This window comes from Protopterus annectens, chromosome 2.part2 (genome assembly GCF_019279795.1).
Source record: "Protopterus annectens isolate FY-2018-M chromosome 2.part2, PAN1.0, whole genome shotgun sequence".
In the NCBI taxonomy this organism is placed as follows: Eukaryota; Metazoa; Chordata; order Ceratodontiformes; family Protopteridae; genus Protopterus; species Protopterus annectens.
Window position 1 is genome coordinate 34,779,138 of NC_056730.1, and position 20,080 is coordinate 34,799,217.

The 20,080-nt window shown below is 45.0% G+C and overlaps 1 protein-coding gene across 2 annotated transcripts in view; it reads left to right on the forward strand.

The window, feature by feature from the left end:
* Window positions 1–20,080, forward strand: part of CDK7 (cyclin dependent kinase 7) — a 614,495-nt gene that overhangs the window by 397,439 nt on the left and 196,976 nt on the right. For both annotated transcript variants that reach the window (XM_044063718.1, XM_044063719.1), the window contains one exon: window positions 17,040–17,139. In XM_044063718.1, the coding sequence (XP_043919653.1) occupies window positions 17,040–17,139 (100 nt within the window). The remainder of the gene's footprint in view (window positions 1–17,039; window positions 17,140–20,080) is intronic.

Here is a 20,080-nt window from a genome sequence, read left to right on the forward strand (position 1 = left end):
TAGAAGTGCCCTGGCATCTTGCCACTTGACATTAGTTCCCAGTGCCTCTATCAAGTAGAGCCACTGGAGTGGCTTTATTATTCAGTCATTCCTTTGAAATGAGTCCCATGTGCTGTGGAAGTGCTGTTCCCAATGTATATAAATACGCTCGTAATTGTGATTATATAAATACACCCGTAACTGTGACTTTTAGCACTCCTCACTCCTTTAGTTTTCTACCTTTTGGTATTTGCTTCACTGCATACTTCTTCACTTACATTGGACTGTTGTTTGACCTCTCTTAGCCTTTGCCTGTCGCACTAATCAGATTTGTTCTTCTAGGACTTAACAGCTGGAACCGCGTGTAGAGCTGCTAGACATCTCACTCCAACATCCAGTTTAAGTAAAAACATGGCTTTTTTTTCTTTTTTTTTATCCTGCATGTTGGCTACTCCTATATTCCAGTACCTCATCATTTAGTGTAAATCTGCAAATAATCCTAAATAAAATTTGTATTTTTGTCTTTCTCCTTGGTAGAAATGCACTGTTTCTCTCTGCCCAAGATTAGCAGCCTTTCTGCCAAGAATGGTCCTTTTTCTTCGTTTTTTTCTATAACCTCCTGATTAAGGATTACTCCCTGTTGCTGCAAAGCTAGAGTCTTCACTGTGCAAATCCTTAAACTTGCTGTAGTGGAGCCCTATTGGACATATGCAAATGACCCCTTAAGAACATGTCAGTATTTCTGCTTTACTTCTTTCTTCCCGTGATGTTTTACTTTTTAAGGCATTATGGGTGCATTCAAACTAATAAAGCCACATTTTAATATTTTAAGTTCTGTGTTTCTAAAATATAAGCAAATAATCCACTTATGCTCTGCTGACAAAGTCAGAAAAAAGCAAAACCGTGGCATGTCCTCAACTAGCTGGTGTAGTTTGTATGTGTGACCTTTGTACCCTTTGGTTTGGACATTCTTACTAAATAGGATACCACATCCCTTTTATGTCCCTTCCCTCACACTTCTGACTTATGATAAGCCTTCCATACATTGTAGTTTCTGTGTGAAAGTCTTTTTTTTACTATAGCTTAGAAAACTCGCAGAGCAATGAACCATTTCTTGTTGGTCTTCTTTCTTGCACCCTCATTAAACTTAATACAATTGTTTTGGAGGGTAACTGTTTGAGATGTCGGGACCTACTAGTATGAGTCCTGAAATACGGAGACCTAATGGCCAAAAGATCGTACTTATTAAGTCCAAGGTGCCATTTCTTGGAATATTCCCTTTTCTCCAAGGTATGGTGTTCTCGGAGTTGGTATATATTAAGTTGGGGGTGGGGATGCTAGCCCCACCTCCCTGCAAAAAGAAGTTTAAAGGAAGAAGAGTAATCTTCAAGATTCACTTTTCTCTTGTGTTTGCGAGCTTTTATTTATTTTTTTTTCTCAGCATGTTGGTACTTTGCATTTTAAGTGCCGACATTTCAATTGGGAGCTGTTTTGGATGCCGTACTACTACCTCTTGTGTCACTTTGTTATATGTTTTTTATCAATGTTCACATATTTATACAGATTGTGGCTTCTTAACTAACAGTACTCTCTCTCCTATCCTATGTTTCTATGTTATTCTGATGTTATTGCTATGGCCAAAATCATTGGTTATATAGCATAACCCCCCACCCAGCCCCAGTAATTCCTGCTTTTACATGTCCTTGGATGTGTTTTTTTATTTTGTAGTTCATTCTTTTTGTCCTTTTTCTTTGTTTTACCTTTTCTATACTTCCATCACTTTCGGTTGGTCCTCCTTTGGTTGCACTGAGGTGTGTATCATACTTGTTTTGTTTGCTTCCTCGTTGCACCTGTATTAATTTTCCACTCACTGTTCATTCATTCACGTGCGTCGGCTTGTCATGTTGACACACACACACACACACACACACACACGCACTCATACTCTTTCCTGACTTTCAGCAGTTACTTCTTTAGCAAAAATAGCTTTAGCTTATTAAGCATTGGGTGTACTGAATTGCACTGAAACACCCAAATGTCAGTAATAACTACATATACTACAAAATGTTGACAATGCAAATGGTGACATGCTACAATGCATGCAGCAAGAGGTATACTCGACGCGTGTAAAGTTAAACTTAAATAGAAAAATATATATATGATGTGTGTGTGTACATGTGGGTGCATGTTTATATACATATATATATATATATATATATATATATATATATATATATATATATATATATATATAATTTTTATTTTTTTTTTGCAACGGGGGCAAACCCTCTTACGCATTTTATTTATTTAATTAACTTTTGTTTACCGGGAAAGTCTGACTGGGACAGACCCCATTTTCAGCAGAAGCCCAGGGAGAAATGCCCCAGGCACCTGTCTTTGGAATGTCCACGCCCCTTGCTAATTAGAATATACTAACTCCAAGATCACATAATATTGGAGAGAGGGCATATACTCCAGTTCTGAGAATTGAACAGTCATGCACACCTGTGGACATCTTCTTAGCTGACCAACCTCTGTCATCTAAACAAATGTTGACAAACTATAGTGCCAACAAAATTCAGTGCTGCCTATACAGTATGTCTGTCCTAGAGAGTACATATCCTAGAGTGCATCTTTCTTGATCTAGCATTTCTTATGTCACAGTTTTTCCAAGTATTGCTGCTCTCTCCATATGATGAAATGCTGTCTTGTTGCATGACTGGTATCTTGGTGCTCTATAAGCCGATGGCATCCATGGCAAAGACTGAGACATTTTTCATTGCTTGCACCTGATTGCTTTTTCTCAACTGTGTAGTAATTTTGGAGTGAAAATGATAATGAAAGTGGTGTTTATGAGTGCAAGGAGGCTTGTCCCCTGCAAAAATGTTTTTATATTGTTTTACTTGCGGCCTCTTTTTTAATAACTATAGTATTACAAGTACATGTGTTTTGATTATATGTGTACGCTTATGTATTTAGCTCTGATAGAGTTTAGATGTTCTTCGTTTCACTGCTGCAGTCATCACACTTGGGTTATCTGCCTGCAGGTAGCCCTCAGTTGGCCCAAATACCAGAGACTTAGTATTTCTGTGTCAGTTGCTGTCTCTCCAGGACTGATGTCAGGTCGTCAGGGGTATAAAAGCAGGCAGCCGATGCCATTGCATCAGTCTTTCTTGCCGAGGAACCCGAAGTAGAAGCAGTTCGCACTAGTACCAGTCGGCCGCTACCTGAGTTTTCTTTTCCAATTGAATCATCCTGAAGTCTTTTAAAGCTAAGCACCCCGTTGGGGATCCTTTTTTCTTGCTCTAACCGATGTCAGAAAAAGTTAACAATTGTCTTGCCTGTGGAAAGCAAATACCACACCAAGATTTCCAATCTTACTGCGTCAACTGTTTAGGCCCAGACCACGACGTTCCTTGCTGTTGGTTTTGTGCTTTGTTCAACGCCTGAACTATTCATTGTTGGGCCCTTATTGTCGCTAAATACTTTTGCTCTTGATCTCCGTATTCCGAAATGGCTTCGGTAAGCCATCAGATTACCGAGCTTCCAAAAAAAGTAAGGATAAAGACAGAGACAGACCGCACAGATCTAAAACTGCTGACGACGCTTCAGTTAAGCTAGTCGCCAGTTCGCTGGTACTCAGTGAGGTGCTTTTGCAGCCCCTGATGCTCGCTTCGATGGATTCGCAGGCCACTACTGAGACCCTTCGGAGTTCGCCGGTACTCAGTGAGGCACTTTCACAGCCCCAGATGCTCGCTTCGATGGATTTGCAGGCCACTACCGAGACGCATTCAGAGTCCGGTATGCCACGAGACTCTTCTTTGACTACAGAACCTGCGGATGTCTCTACCTTGGTTGGGTCCGGAGTTGCTGAGCAGGCACCGGCTTCTGAAGAAGTTCTTTGCATTACCGATACTCTACACAAACCGATGACTTCTTTCGCGTCTTCAGTTTTGTCTAAAACTACCGTGTTTCTAAGGCCAAGCGTACGAGCTACGACTAAAAAACTGATGACCCAATCTCAAGCACCTGCTTCCTTGCCACAATCACAAGCTTAAAATGGCAGAAGACCTGATCATGCTGATTAGGGGAAGCCAGCCTTCCCCTGCTAAGAGAAAAAGGGACTTGTCTCCTGCAGCTTTAACTGACCAAGAGTCTGACAACTCTGACGTTTCTGAATATGAAGACATGCCTTTATCTGCTTATGAGGATTCAGATGCAGAGGAATCCATTCCCTCTGCTTCCCCTCCAGAGGATTTTTCTTTTGGTGAAACTCTTCATACTTTTAAGAGAGAGTATTTCCACTGGGAATGCCATGATTATCCTCAGTCCATAAAGAGACTCCGAGAATTTTTAGATTTGCCACAACATAGACCCCTAGCTATCCCTCCTTTTCTGGATGTTGTGGATGATGTCTTTATGGAATCCAGTCTGACTCCTAATACCTTACCCCCTGCTCCAAGGAAACCAGACTGGTACTACAGAGTTCCTGACTCTCACAAATTTATTTTGTAAAATCCTACTGCTGACTCAGAGGTAGTTTTTCAAGGGCTTAAAGGTATAAAGGCAACTACAGCTAAGAATCCCACCCCTTTGGGCAGGGATTCCCAAGCTTTAGACAGATGGGGTAAAAAAGTATACACCTCTGCAACTCTAGTCATTAGGGCATTGAATTGCCAGTTTCACATGCTGAAATACCAGCAACATATTATGGAACTTAAGCAAAACGGATCTACCTTTACAGACTGTGCAGAAAATAAAGAATTACAGGAGCTTATGCACTCTGCAAGCCAGGTCAGCTAGCATACCTTGCAATGTGGGTTTGATGCCCTAGAAGCATCTTGCAGGGCAGCAGTCACTGGTTCTGTACTGAGAAGGCACACTTGCCTTAAGGAACAGACCTTGCCAGACCATGTCAAATCAGAACTACTAGACGCTCCTTTGAATAAAGGCAGTTTGTTTGGCACCAAAAGCAGAAGAGCTTCTAAAAAAGATAGAAGAAAAAGCTAAGTCTATTTAGACAAAGATTTTTTGTAGGTGCAGCCTCCTAGATTCAGTAGGCATTACCCCTCAAAACATTGGTCCTTTCCTGCCCCTTCAAGTCCATCTCAAACTAGACCCAGGGGAAACAGACCCCCCAGATTACAGTCTCTGGGTATGCAGAGATCTAAGCAATGGAGTACCTCCACTTCTAAAACAGGGAGTGCTAAGCCACCCCCTTACAGAAAGAATTCACAATGACTTATCAACCCCACTCCTCACCTCTGCCCAATTGCTCGCACCCTTAGGAGGAAAACTTGCCCACCATGCAAAAAACTGGACCTCCATCACCAAAGACAGATGGGTCCTCAACATTGTATCCCAGGGGTACAAATTTTACTTCCACAAACTGCCAACCCCAAAAGGGTTCCCAGTCCTTCTGCCAAACCAGTGAGCAGAGGCACAAAACCAAGTTCAATACCTGCTCTCCATAAGGGCAATTCAACCTGTTCCTGCAGAACAGATAGGTCAAGGGTTTTATTCCAGACTTTTCCTGGTACCCAGAAAAAAGGGCACTTGGCACCCAAGCCTAGATCTTTCCATTCTAAACACCTTCCCGGTGGTACCAAAATTCAAAATGCTCACCCTTCAGCAGCTTTTTCCTATGCTGTCCAAAGATGCCTGGTTAGCCACCCTAGACCTAAAAGAAGCCTATCTGCACTTCCCTTTCAGGGACTCATGCAGGAAATACCTACGTTTCAGGGCAGGATCTATGCATTATCAGTTCTCTGAACTTCCCTTTGGCTTATCCACTGCTCCTAGAGTATTCACAAAATGCCTGGCTGCAGTCATTGCCTATTGCAGACAAAGAAACATTCAAATATACCCTTACTTGGATGATTGCCTGATTCAGGCAGATAGACAGGAAAAGCTAATGTAGCACCTGACATTTGTAAAGAACATTCTAACCTCCCTGGGGTACATAATCATCGAAAAAAAATCAAAACTAGTACGCAGTCAAAAGATTGTATTCCTGGGAGCAAGCTTGGACACAGCCTCCCAAATGGCATTTTTTACTCTAGAAAAACAAGTCTGTCTAACAGGCTACTTCACTCTAATGGCCACCAGAACCCAGTTATCTGCAAGGAAAATCCTGCAGGCTCTAGGGTTCTTGGCCTCTTCATTCTACTAATTCCATATGCCAGACTGCATATGAGGAAACTTCAATGGTACTTAGAAAGTCTTTGGTGCCAACATTCTCGGCACCTGGAAACCACCATACCTATCATACCTTGTCTAAGGACAGAGTTTTATTGTTGGGCAGCAGCATGCAACCACAACAAGGGGCTTCCTTTTACACAACACCACACCACCCAGACCCTAACCACAGACGCATCAGACTATGCCTGAGGGGCACACATGGACAACATGTGCATTCAGGGCCACTGGAGCCCAAGTCAAATTCATCTGCACATCAACCAAAAAGAGATTCTAGCTGTTCAGCATGCTCTGACAGCTTTCAGATCCCTTTTCTCACCTGGACCCCTGCTAATAAAAACAGACAACACTACAATTATGTGGTGCATCAGCAAGCAGGGGGAACCCACTCTGCAGGCTAGCCATGACACTGTGGAACATGGCATTGGACATGCAGATCCATCTGCAAGCTCAATTCCTGCCAGGCAAACAGAATTCTCTGGCAGACTTAAGCAGAAATCTCCTAGATCCACATGAGTGGCAATTAAACCCCAGCACTTTCAGCCTGTTAACCCAGAAATGGGGGATACCAGAGGTAGACATTTTTGCCTCCCCCTACTATCACCAGATCAAATTCTGCACCAGGACACCACACAGCAGAGCATGGAAAGTGGATGCCCTATCCTTCCAGTGGGTAAACCTCTCAATTTATGCCTTTCCCCCTCTGCCTCTTCTTTCAAGAATACTACTCAAGATAAGACAGGACAGACCAAGGGCAGTCCTGATTGCTCCAGACTGGCCACGCCAGCACTGGTACCCACTACTGCACAGCCTGTCACCGGTGCCACCATGGCATCTACCTCTGATCCCAACCCTCCTCACTCAGCAGGAGGGACAGATGCTGCATCCACAACTGCAAACCCTGAACCTTGCAGCCTGGCTTATTCCTTGAACTATTCTTATAGTTAAGTCAAGAATCTAAATGGCAATGCTCAGATCTACTCTGAGCTGCAACATAATGGCATTAAATATACTGATCCCAAGGATATTGCCAATATCCTGGCAGGTGCCAACTTCACCCCACTCTCACCCCCTAAAGGGCCCATCTCAATACCAAAAGATTGCCAAATTCCGGTAATCACGGCCACACAGGTAGAAACCACACTCTCCAAAGCTAAGAATACAGCATCCATGGGTCCAGATGACATCCCGGGCTGTGCACTACATGAACTACAAAATGAACTGGCACCTCACCTAAGTGTCATGTTTAATCATAGTCTCACCTGAGGCTTCGTGCCCACTGAGTGGCACACAGCTGCAGTTATCCCACTCCACAAGGGGAGATCCACCTTGGTTCCTGGGAGATACCGTCCTGTCAGTCTGACGAGCCTGATCTGCAAGGGCATGGAACGCATTATCATGGAACTTATAAACAAAGATATTGGCAACCTTCAAACACTGGACCCCACCCAGTTTGGGTTTGTGAAAGGCCGATCTTATCTCCTGAACCTGATTGGCTTCTTCAAATCAGTCTCCAGAGCTGTGGATGAGGGTAAGGTGGTCCACACAGCCCATCTAGACCTCACCAAGGCCTTTGACACCATCCCCCACTCTGGAATCATAGATAAACTTACTAAGCTGGGCATAAATCCCTATGTCACTCGTTGGGTTGCCAACTGGCTTACTGACAGAAACCAGACTGTAAAAGTAGCCAACTCCAAATCCAGCTCCAGACAAGTGGAGTACCTCAGGGTTCAGTCTTGGGACCGCTCTTGTTTGGCATCTACTTCTTTGAAGTAAAGGCCAACACAAAGGGACTCTGGCTAACAAAGTTCGTAGATGACTGCAAACTGGGAGCCATTATTGAATCCCCAAATGATGCGGATATTCTACAAAAGGTCTGTACAGAAACAGATGCTTGGTGCCAGAGCCATGGGCTCAAGCTTAATGCCAAGAAATGTATAGATGTTATGTGATCCTATCTCGCCTACATTCTGTACTGATGGGCTCGGAGCCGATCCCTCTGCTCCGACTCGGCACGCTTATGCTATAGAGCGAGGCCTCTTATTGGCTGAGCTATCTTTATCCCAGGATGCACCACCACTGATCCCCCAGATCTCGTTTGCCGCTTACAGAGCTTAGACGTGGTCTCAACTTGGCTGGGCTAAGTACTATTTATTTAGGCTTTTTCCTGTCAGAAATTTGCTTGCTTTAAATCCAAAAGCTGTTATAACAGCTATTGTTATTATACGAGTGTGTATTGGTAGTTTTTATAGAGGAATTCGTGTTTTTTCCTGTCAGGGAAGGTTTCCCGGTTTAGTTTGAGGGGCCTTCCCCTGTTGCTTCTACTGTCTTGGTTTTTTGTTTGTGGGTCAAGTACCCATTTAAGTTAGAGGGTCTTGACCCTCTCTGTCTCTCTTTCTTCTGTGAAACTTCGTTTTACTGTACTTGTTTAAAAAAAAAAAAAAAAAAAATATATATAATAATAATAAAGAAGAGATATTTACTGTGACAAACCCTTCTTTTTCACTGTATATAACTGTGTTTTGTCTTTTTGGCTATATCGAAAGAACACAAACCCTCCGGGTTTAAGAAATGCACGAGGTGTGGCTTTAAAATGTCCATAACGGACGACCACTCCTCGTGCGTCTATTGCTTAGGCGCCAAGCACTTACAAGAATCGTGTAGCGTGTGCCACGCCTTTTCATCAAGAGTCCTTCAGGAGAGGAAGAACAAATTAATCCTGAAAGGGAGGCTTTATCTTCCTCTCCTTCTCCTTCTAAAAAGAAGAAAGCATCTGCTCCGACCAGTCAGTCGGAACCGACTGCAAAAAAATCTAAGCAGACTTTTCCATCGGCTCCACGGACTTCGGAGCCGAGGGCGGAACGGTCTGCCTCGATGCCTCCAGCCTCGACCCCTCTGGTTTCGGAGCCGAGGACTGGGGCATCGAGAGGCGGGTCACCTTCATCGGCTCCACTGATATTGGAGCCGATAAGGGTTACCGGCTCAGACTCTTCCCCCTCGGAGCCGAAGTCCTTATCGGTACCGAGGGAAATTACCTTAAGATCTTCCTCGGAGCCGATAGTGGTAGAGTCCTTTCGGAGCCGGTCCCCGACTCCTTCGGAGCCGATGGAGAAATCGGTTCGGGCCCGATCGGTATCCTCTAGATCATCCAAGATGTCTGATTCGGACATCGACAGGGTGCTCCTTCGACTCTTCCAGCCTCCGGTGTTCCAAAAGCTAGTTTCGGCTCCAGCCCATTCGGCTTCCGAGCCGATGGTCCACTCCCCTACTGTGGTTCCTCCTCCAACAGCCTCGGCACCGTTGGAGCCGGTGCTGGTGGAACCGGTGGAGGTTTTAGGGTCGGGCCCAACCCTTGCTCCAACTCCGGCTCTTGGGTCGGAGTTCAGTACACGGACTTCTTCCTTCGGCCCTGGGGGGGAGGCTTCGGGATTGACGCTTTCAGTCCTAAGTCTCCCTCTTGGTGCGTCGGCGGCGGGAGTGCCGTCCACTGTCGTGGCCACGGAGGTGGGACCCTCCCAGGATTCTGGTGGTCCCGCCTTCAGGGCTATGAGGAGTGCATTAGCCAAATCTTCCTTGGCTACCTCCACGGTTTCCCCAGCTCCTTCCCTGCATACGGAGACTGGGTCTTTGGCAGTCCCCCTGTCCTTAGACAGCGGAGCCCCCGGGCCTCAGGTCACCCCCGCTGGGGTTTCTCCCCCTCCTGGAGGTCCTTCTGAAGCCTCTTCGGAAGAATCCCCCAGGAAGACATCGTGCAAGAGGAAGCACGTTGACTCCCCTGATGAGTCTCTTACATCAGACACTGATCTCGATGATGCAGAGGGGTCCCCTAAGTCGTCCTCGGATGATGTCTCCTTTGCAGACATCCTGGAAGCCCTAAAACAACGAGGCGGCTGGCAGTCCAAACCTCCCTCTGCTGATGAGTCGGTGTTCCTGAAGGCCTTCGGGGCTCAGCCCTCCGCCTCCTGGGTGTCTCCGCCCTTCGATGAGCTCTTGGATTTGATCTGTCGAAGGGCGTGGGAACACCCAGACTCTGTGGAACCGGTGCCTGCTCGTCCGAACAAGTTCCTCTCGGCACCCCCTGAAAAAGAGTTTTTAACTAAAGGTGTGGCTGTAGATGCTTTGGTGGTGGCATCTGCTACCCAGCAAGATGTAGCAGAGGCTTCGGCGTCCGTCCATCCTCCTAATAAGGTGTCTAGGAGCATGGATCGGTACGGAAAGCGCACCCTCACTTCAGCGGCCTTTACATTGAGTTCCTTGAACTACCTTACGCACTTTACCAGATTTCAGAGGGATCTGATTAAGGAGCTATCCGATACCCTCTTGGGTAACCTGCCTGAGGAGCTGGCCCAGACGGTTGGTACTCAGCTGGCTACAATGTCGTCCATTTCGAACTCGTCCATGAGGCTCATTTCTTATGCGGTCGAAGGGGCGAGTAGAGCGGCGGGTACAGGCATTGCTCTACGGAGACAAGCCTGGCTCCGCCTGTGTCATTTCGCGGAGGCCTTTAAGTCTTCCTTTGCCGACGCCCCCTTTGATGGGTCCTCCCTGTTTGGACCCAAGGTAAAGGACACACTAACCCGCTGTGAACAGGAGGGTAAGACTCTGACTGCCGTAGGGGCACGATTTTCCACTCCCTTTCGGCCTTATCCCAAGGCTAAAAGAGGAGGGAAAATGTGGTTCCGTAGATCTCAGAAGCCTTACCCCTCGCAGCAGGAGGATTCCCCTTCCAGAGGCAGAGGAGGGGGAAATTCTTCCAGAAGACGCCGTCCCAGAGGCGGCAGAGGCCCTCGCAACACTGGAGACCGCGAGTCCTTTCGTGGCTCTTCAGCCTTTCATAGTCCCTGAGGGATTGCCCGGCTGTGCAGCTCCGGAGCCAGTCGGGGGTCGTTTCTCGAAGCATCTAAAGGCCTGGGAAGGTATTATTCAGGACCGATGGGTGCTTCGAATTATCGCCGGAGGTTACTCCATCCCATTCTCTCACCCCCCCCCCAGTCCAAAAAAATCCTGGACCCTCCACCCAGTCAGCGGGATACTGCAGCCTCAGAAGTTTCAAAGCTGCTGCAAAAAGGAGTCATCCAACCGGTCCCCGCAGACCAGATCGGATTAGGGACTTACTCAAGATTCTTTTTGGTGCCAAAAAAGACCGGGGACTTGAGGCCCGTTTTGGACCTCAGCATCCTAAACCGTTCAGTCAAAAAGTCCAAGTTCCGAATGGTCACCCTACAAACCATTCTCCCATTGCTGGAGAAGGGTGTTTGGATGTGCTCCATAGATCTTAAGGACGCTTATTACCATATCATGGTACATCAAGCGTCCAGGAGATATCTGCGCTTCAGCCTAGGAGGCAGTCATTTTCAGTTCCGTGCGCTGCCCTGTGGTCTCACCACAGCCCCCAGGGTGTTCACCAAGTGTTTGGCAGTCGTGACTGCTCATCTGAGAAGTCTAGGATTCCAGGTGTTTCCGTATCTAGACGACTGCTCCTAACTGCCACCTCCAGGCATCTACTACTACAGAGCCTTCAAGCCACTATATCACTGGGCAGTTCCCTTGGAATCACCTTCAATTGGCCAAAGTCTGTGTTGTTGCCATCTCAACGAATAAGATTCATAGGGGTAGAGATAGACTCAAACCGAATGCGGGTCTATCTACCGACAGACAGAATACAAACCATACAGACTCAAGTTCGAGCCTTACTTCCCAGGTCCAAAGCTCCAGCCAGGATGGTCCTGCAGCTATTGGGATCCATGTCCGCCACGGTTCTTCTAGTCCCCTTGGCAAGGTTGCACATGAGAATTCTCCAGTGGCTTCTTTCAGCTCAGTGGTCCTTTCAGGAACTCCCTCTGTCACCTCATATGGATCACGGAATCTTGCAAACGGGACCTTCGCTGGTGGCTAGTGCCCTCCAATCTGGATAAGGGACGACCCTTTGTTCTACCTCCTCCGGCAGCCACTTTGACCACAGACGCCTCCCAGATGGGGTGGGGGGGCATTCCCTGGGCAGGTCAGTCCAAGGCAAATGGCACCCGGAAGAGACTTTACTTCATATCAACATCTTAGAAATGAGGGCAGTACTTCTGTCTCTTCAAGCCCTTCACGATTATCTCCCTCAGGGTGTAATTGCTGTTCACTCAGACAACATGTCAGTTGTCTGGTACCTGAACAAACAGGGAGGGACCAGATCCTACCCTCTTTGCAGAGAAGCCATGAGAGTTTGGGAATGGGCAGTCTCGACCAAACGCTTCCTAGTGGCTACTCACATACCGGGCAAGTCCAATGTGATAGCCGACAGATTGAGCAGAACCATCCTCTCTCCTCACGAATGGTCTCTGAATATGACAGTTGCAAGTCAGATTTTCAACAAATGGGGAGTTCCGTGTTGCGACCTATTCGACTGCTCTGAATGCGAAGTGCAAAAAATTCTTCTCCCTAACCCTGGCTCCGGGGAAGAGCCCCATGGACGCGCTAGTCCGTCCTTGGCCCACCGGCTTGCTTTATGCCTTCCCTCCAGTTCCTCTCCTTCCCAGGGTGATTCAAAAGGCATCTCTCTTGGGATGCAAAATGATCTTAATTGCTCCTTACTGGCCCCGTCAAGTATGGTTTCCCTATCTTCGGAAATATGCTCTGGAAGGTCCATGGTTCCTGGATCAGATCCCAGACCTACTGGTTCATCAGTCGGGACTATTCCACCAGTCCCTACACACCTTAAAATTGACGGCTTGGCTCCTCCTCTTCCGACTATAGTTAGGAGTCATACATTGGATCCAGATGTTGTACACATATTGTCTTGACCCATAAGTCTGCTACAAAGAAACTGTATTCTAGCAAATGGAAAAGATTTGCTATTTGGGCTCAACTCCGGGGCCTGGACCCCATTTCTATTCCCGTGGCAGAAGTACTAAAATTTTTAACTTCTCTTTTCAATCAAGGCTCTTCAGTTTCTACCATCAAGGCACAATTGGCAGCAATTTCTAATTTTCACCAATCGATAGACCCACCTTTAATGAGCAACAGATTGTGTAAGACCTTCTTGAAAGGTGCTGCTCTATTAAGACCTCCGATTTCTCATCCTGCACCTCCATGGGATCTCGATATAGTGTTATGTGCCTTGACTTCTTTCCCCTTTGACCCGGCAGCTACATGTGATCTAAAGTTTCTATCATGGAAGACAGCTTTTCTGGTGGCTATTACTTCTGCCAGAAGAGTTTCAGAGCTTCAAGCTTTGTCAGTAAAATCCCCGTACTTGGTTTTTCACAAAGACAGAGTATCCCTCAGGCCAAATCCTTCCTTTGTCCCTAAAGTTTGTTCTAGTTTCTGCTTACAACAATCGTTAGAGCTTCCAGTTTTTTTCCCAAAATACTCTAACAAAGCGGAGTTCATATTCCACACACTAGATGTCCACAGGCAGTTACGTTTTTATTTAGACAGGACCAAACAATCAAGGAAAACAGATCAGTTGTTTGTATCCTTTGCAGACAATAAATTGGGCAAAGCTGTCACAAAGGTCACTATTGCCAAATGGATCAGGGACTGTATTACTCAAGCTTATTTTTATTCTAACAAAGAGCTTACCACCTCTGTCAAAGCTCATTCTACAAGGGCTATGGCTACTTCTATAGCATTTCATTCTAAGCTTGCTATTAGTGACATTTGTGCTGCGGCTACATGGTCTTCCCCGCACACCTTTATTTCCCACTACAAATTGGACGTGGCATCTAGAGGACGAGCTTCATTTGGTTCCACAGTGCTCAGGAGTGTTTTCCAATGAGCCACCCGGGATTTAGGTGCTAGGGACGCTGTCCCATCAGTACAGAATGTAGGCGAGATAGGATCACATAACATCTTTTAGTTATGTACTCACCATAACTTTAGATGTTTGGGATCCATCTCGCCTACATTCCTAATAACCCACCCTCCTTCCCCCTTCCTTGGAGATCAGAGGATATCAGAAGGTCCAAATCCTGTTGTTTCATCTTGAAACATCTAACAATGTTATATAAACAAGTTGTGCATGTGTGCATGAATGCGGACAAACAAGATCTGGGGGATCAGTGGTGGTGCATCCTGGGATAAAGATAGCTCAGCCAATAAGAGGCCTCGCTCTATAGCATAAGCTTGCCGAGTCGGAGCCGAGGGATCGGCTCCGAGCCCATCAGTACAGAATGTAGGCGAGATGGATCCCAAACATCTATACATTTCTGGTGAGTACATTACTAAAAGTTATCCCCTTTGGGAAAATCTATGTACCCATGAATTACCACATAGGTGGCAGTACACTAAAGACCGAAAGTGTGATGAGAGACTTGGGGACACAGGTGGACAGTGGTCTTGCCTTCGATAACCACTTCGCTACAACAGTCGGGAAATCCTTCTATGTGGCACACCTCATCACTAAGGGCTTTTCATCCAGAAGAAAGGAGGTCATTGTCCCCCTCTACTCATCCCTCATTAGACTCGTTATAGAGTACAATGCCCCATTTGGTATGTACCTCACAAGACATCTGCAACAGCTGGAAAGGCCACAGAAATACCTCACTAAAAGAATCACAGGCCTAAAGCAAATGCCCTATGCTGACTGTCTAAAAAAAACTCCAGCTATACTCTGAAGCCTGTCATCTATTCGGAGACTATGCTTAACATACAAGGCCATGTAAACCCCTAAGCTGTTGGACATGCTCCATTTAAAAAAATCCCAATCCCTCAGAGCCACACGCTCCAGGGATCTAAACCTTGTCATCACAATGAACAAAACATGCTGGAGGGATAGGCTGCTAATACAGAGACTTCCCATACTCTGGAATAGACTGCCCATACATGTCAAGCAGAGCGCCTCCTTGACCCTCTTCAAAAGGAACCTTGACGATTGGATGGGAGATAGGAAATTCGCCCCGGGGATCACGTCAGTCACCCTGCTAGACGGGTCCAGGAAGATAAATATTGTGGGAAGAAATATCCAGGGAATAGTTATAGCTAGGCCAATAGCCTAGTACCAACCTATGAATTCTCCCCCAGTGACCAGCCTAAGCAAGTAGGTACTGGACGTCATTCTGGAATTCCTGGATTCAGTCTAAAGGAGAAGACACTGCTCTGCCTTCCTTACCTCTAATCCTGGATTAACTAGCAGATCTACTCCACAGAGGGCTTTCCTTCTCTTCCATTAAGATCCATGCCTCTGCCATCTTGGCTCATTACAACACTGAGCCATCTGTCTTCTTTCACCCTCTCATCAAACAGTTCCTGAGCGGGGCCAACAATTTAAGACCACCAAGGAGAGCATCCACCTCTGCTTGGGACCTTAACTTTGTACTAGAAAAGCTCACGCTCCCCCCTTTTGAACCTGCAGCATCAGCAGAGTTAAAATTCCTCTTTTGGAAAACAGCATTGCTTCTGGCCATCACTTCAGCTACAAGAGTGTCTGAGCTACAAGCGCTTAAAGCTGTGGAACCCTTCATTCTTTTTCATGCTGACAGGGTCTCCCTCAGAATTAACCCTACGTTTATGCCTAAAGTGGTGTCCAGTGTAGCTGTCAACCAATCTGTCCATTTGCCAACCTTCTTTCCCAATCCTCGAAATAAAGGGAAAAGGATCCTGCACTATTTAGATTCATAGATTAGTACTAGGCTAACTGCCCTTGCGAGCCATTTTAAGCCTCGCCAATTATCCCCTGTGAGATTCAAACCCTGTACCTTGTGTTTGTAAGGCAAACACCTTAACCATTAGGCCATCCTCCCAACCCCACAGACAGCTCAGATTCTACCTTGACAGGACTAAGCCCTTCTGAAAATCTGACCAGCTACTACTCTGCTTTGCACCTGGAGCAGAGGGCAAGGGCATATCTAAAACTATTTACAAATGGATAGCACACTATCCATTTCTGTTACAAACACCATGGGAAACCAACCCCTCAGGGGGTCAGAACACATTCCACCAGGGCAGCATCTACCCCTACAGCATTCCTCAGGGGAGTCCCTACCAGGGACATTCTGGAAGCTGCTACCTGGAGTTCTGTTCATACCTTCACCAAACATTACCACCTGCCTATCTTTTCCAAATCCAGGGCAGGTTTTGCTACAGCAGTCCTGCAGGGGATACTAGCCAGCCCCAACTCTTCTTGACTGCCTCCACCCATTCTTCAGGTTTGGGAATCAACCCAAGTGTGATGACTGCAACAGTGAAACACGAAGAACATAGTACAGTTGTGTGCAGTTAACATAAATGTAGATGTTTGAGTGTATTCACTGTTGCAGTCCTAGTTTCCCACCATCCAGTCCCCATCTCTCTCTCTCTCTCTCTCTCTCTCTCTCTCTCTCTACTTCTATAACTGTATTACTCACCCCTTACACTGCTGTTGGTATTTACTTTTTACTGGTGGTGTTTTTTCCACCATAACTTAGCTCCCTGTTTGGGGGCTCCTGACATTTGGGGCAAGAAAAACTGATGTAATGGCATCGGCTGCCTGTTTTTATACCCCTGACAACCTGACATCAGTCCTGGAGCGACAGCAACCGACGCAGAAATACTAAGTCTCTGGTATTCGGGCCGACTGAGGGCTTACCTGCAGGCAGATAACCCAAGTGTGATGACTGCAACAGTGAATTCACTGGAACATCTACATTTATGTTAAGTGTACACAACTGTACTTTCTGAGATCTCATAATGGATGCACCAATCTCCTCTGTGGTATGCTTTTATCCGTTTGTATAAAATACAAAGATTCTCTGATTGTACAGTCATTGCTGTGTATTGCTGTGTAATGTGCACTGTTGTGTTGCTTTATCTTGTTGAGACAGTGTAGAAAATGTCATTTATCAAATTCTAGAAAGTTATTATAATATTTCTAAACCATGCGTTTGTAACTACAGGTGGTACCGTGCTCCAGAACTACTGTTCGGTGCAAGAATGTATAGTGTGGGTGTGGATATGTGGGCAGTCGGCTGCATCTTAGCCGAGTTACTTCTTCGGGTAAGCATCTTACTCATACATTTGTACATGTTTCCTGTCTGACAGTCTTCACAGCTAATGTGGATTTGTCATTGGCTGCTGTCTAGTTCATGAACAGTTTATCCGTTGCATTAACATATCTGGGATGACTTCACTGTACCTGTCAGAGTGAAACCCCACTTGAAATTATACTCTGGTATTCCATTGTTTTGCAGAAACAATGAATAGGTTAATCTTTTTTTTATTACATCAGATGGTTGTTTGTTACTAATATTTAAACTGCTAGGATATACTTGTGTAAAAAAAAATAGGTATGGTTTCCTTTTTGCAAATATCTGATAGAAAGTATTAAAATTTAGTAGAGAAATCAATCACTTACAGTAGCTATCGCTTTTATGTAACAAGACAGGCCTGTGCTCCAAAGACTTAAAAAGCTTAAATCATGTCCACTGACCACTGTCATCAGGTGGGTATACAAACATGCATTTGAGTAACCCATCACACATACAACTCATATTTGTCCATGAAGTTTTTCCCATATATACATATATGTGTATGCATGTGTATATGTGTGTGTGTGTGTACATATATATATATATATATATATATATATATATATATATATATACACATATACATATATATTCAGTATACAATCTCGAAATTCTGAAATATTGAATTTCAGTATCTTGAGACTGTATAGCCAAAAATCCAGAACTGTGAAAATCAAAATCGCAACCATACACATACACACACCACCACACAAACAAACACACATACACCTACCTAACTATACTACAAGAAACAAAACAACATACACAAACACAACATAACCAAATTTTTGAATTTTTTAATACTACCTTCCTGAACATCCTTAATTACCATGCCCCCATAAGATTTTCCAGAACCAAAGCACAACCCTCCCCATGGCTACAGAAAACCACTAAGTCAGAAATGAAAACAGGGATAAAGCCTGGGAGCACTGGCGCAAAACCAAAACCCCCGCAGCTAGACAGAAATTCCTAGAACTACGCAATAGAGTCAAAAAGCTAATAAAACGGGACAAATTACAATACTACCAGTCTGCCCTGGACTCCTCACAACACAGCCCCAAACAATTCTGGTCCTCCATAAACTCCATCCTCCACCCAGGTAAAGTCAGTACCCCTCCTCCTAACATCCCTCACTCCTCAGAAAATATTGCTACCTCATTCAACACACACTTCACCCAAACCATACTACCAAACCATATCCGTTGCATTAACATATCTGGGATGACTTCACTGTACCTGTCAGAGTGAAACCCCACTTGAAATTATACTCTGGTATTCCATTGTTTTGCAGAAACAATGAATAGGTTAATCTTTTTTTTATTACATCAGATGGTTGTTTGTTACTAATATTTAAACTGCTAGGATATACTTGTGTAAAAAAAAATAGGTATGGTTTCCTTTTTGCAAATATCTGATAGAAAGTATTAAAATTTAGTAGAGAAATCAATCACTTACAGTAGCTATCGCTTTCATGTAACAAGACAGGCCTGTGCTCCAAAGACTTAAAAAGCTTAAATCATGTCCACTGACCACTGTCATCAGGTGGGTATACAAACATGCATTTGAGTAACCCATCACACATACAACTCATATTTGTCCATGAAGTTTTTTCCCATATATACATACATGTGTATGCATGTGTATATGTGTGTGTGTGTGTGTGTGTGTGTGTGTGTGTGTATATATATATATATATATATATATATATATATATTCAGTATACAATCTCGAAATACTGAAATATTGAATTTCAGTATCTTGAGACTGTATAGCCAAAAATCCAGAACTGTGAAAATCAAAATCGCAACCATACACATACACACACCACCACACAAACAAACACACATACACCTACCTAACTATACTACAAGAAACAAAACAACATACACAAACACAACATAACCAAATTTTTGAATTTTTTAATACTACCTTCCTGAACATCCTTAATTACCATGCCCCCATAAGATTTTCCAGAACCAAAGCACAACCCTCCCCATGGCTACAGAAAACCACTAAGTCAGAAATGAAAAACAGGGATAAAGCCTGGGAGCACTGGCGCAAAACCAAAACCCCCGCAGCTAGACAGAAATTCCTAGAACTACGCAATAGAGTCAAAAAGCTAATAAAACGGGACAAATTACAATACTACCAGTCTGCCCTGGACTCCTCACAACACAGCCCCAAACAATTCTGGTCCTCCATAAACTCCATCCTCCACCCAGGTAAAGTCAGTACCCCTCCTCCTAACATCCCTCACTCCTCAGAAAATATTGCTACCTCATTCAACACACACTTCACCCAAACCATACTATCACTAGCTAAACAACACAACCCCCCCTCCAACCCACACCTTCAACTAGTAATCTCCCCACTGCCTTCTCTTTTTCTCCTGTACCTACCTCCAACATAAAAAAACTCTTAACTAAACCTAAACCCACCAAATTAGCAGCAGACAACCTCCCAAGTGAATACCTACAAATCGCAGCTGATGCTCTGGCCTACCCAGTATCCATCTTGATTAACCGATCTCTGTCAGAAAGTTACGTTCCCACATTGTGGAAAGTCTCACATATAATTCCCCTCCACAAAGGCGGACCCTCTGCAGAACTAACCAATTATCGCCCCATAGCTATTCTCTCTCCACTTTCCAAAATACTAGAGAGATGCATGCACTCTCAGGTCTTACACTACCTCCTTACTAACAACCTCCTTTCCAGTACTCAGCATGGTTTCCGACCAAACCATAGCACCACCACTGCCTTACTCTCCTTTACTAACACTATCCTTCAGCATAAAAACAATGGCCATCTCTCCTCTGCTACTTTCCTAGACCTATCTAAGCATTTGACATGGTCCCACACAAACAACTTATCTCTGTCCTCAATAACCTATCCTTCTCACAATCAGTC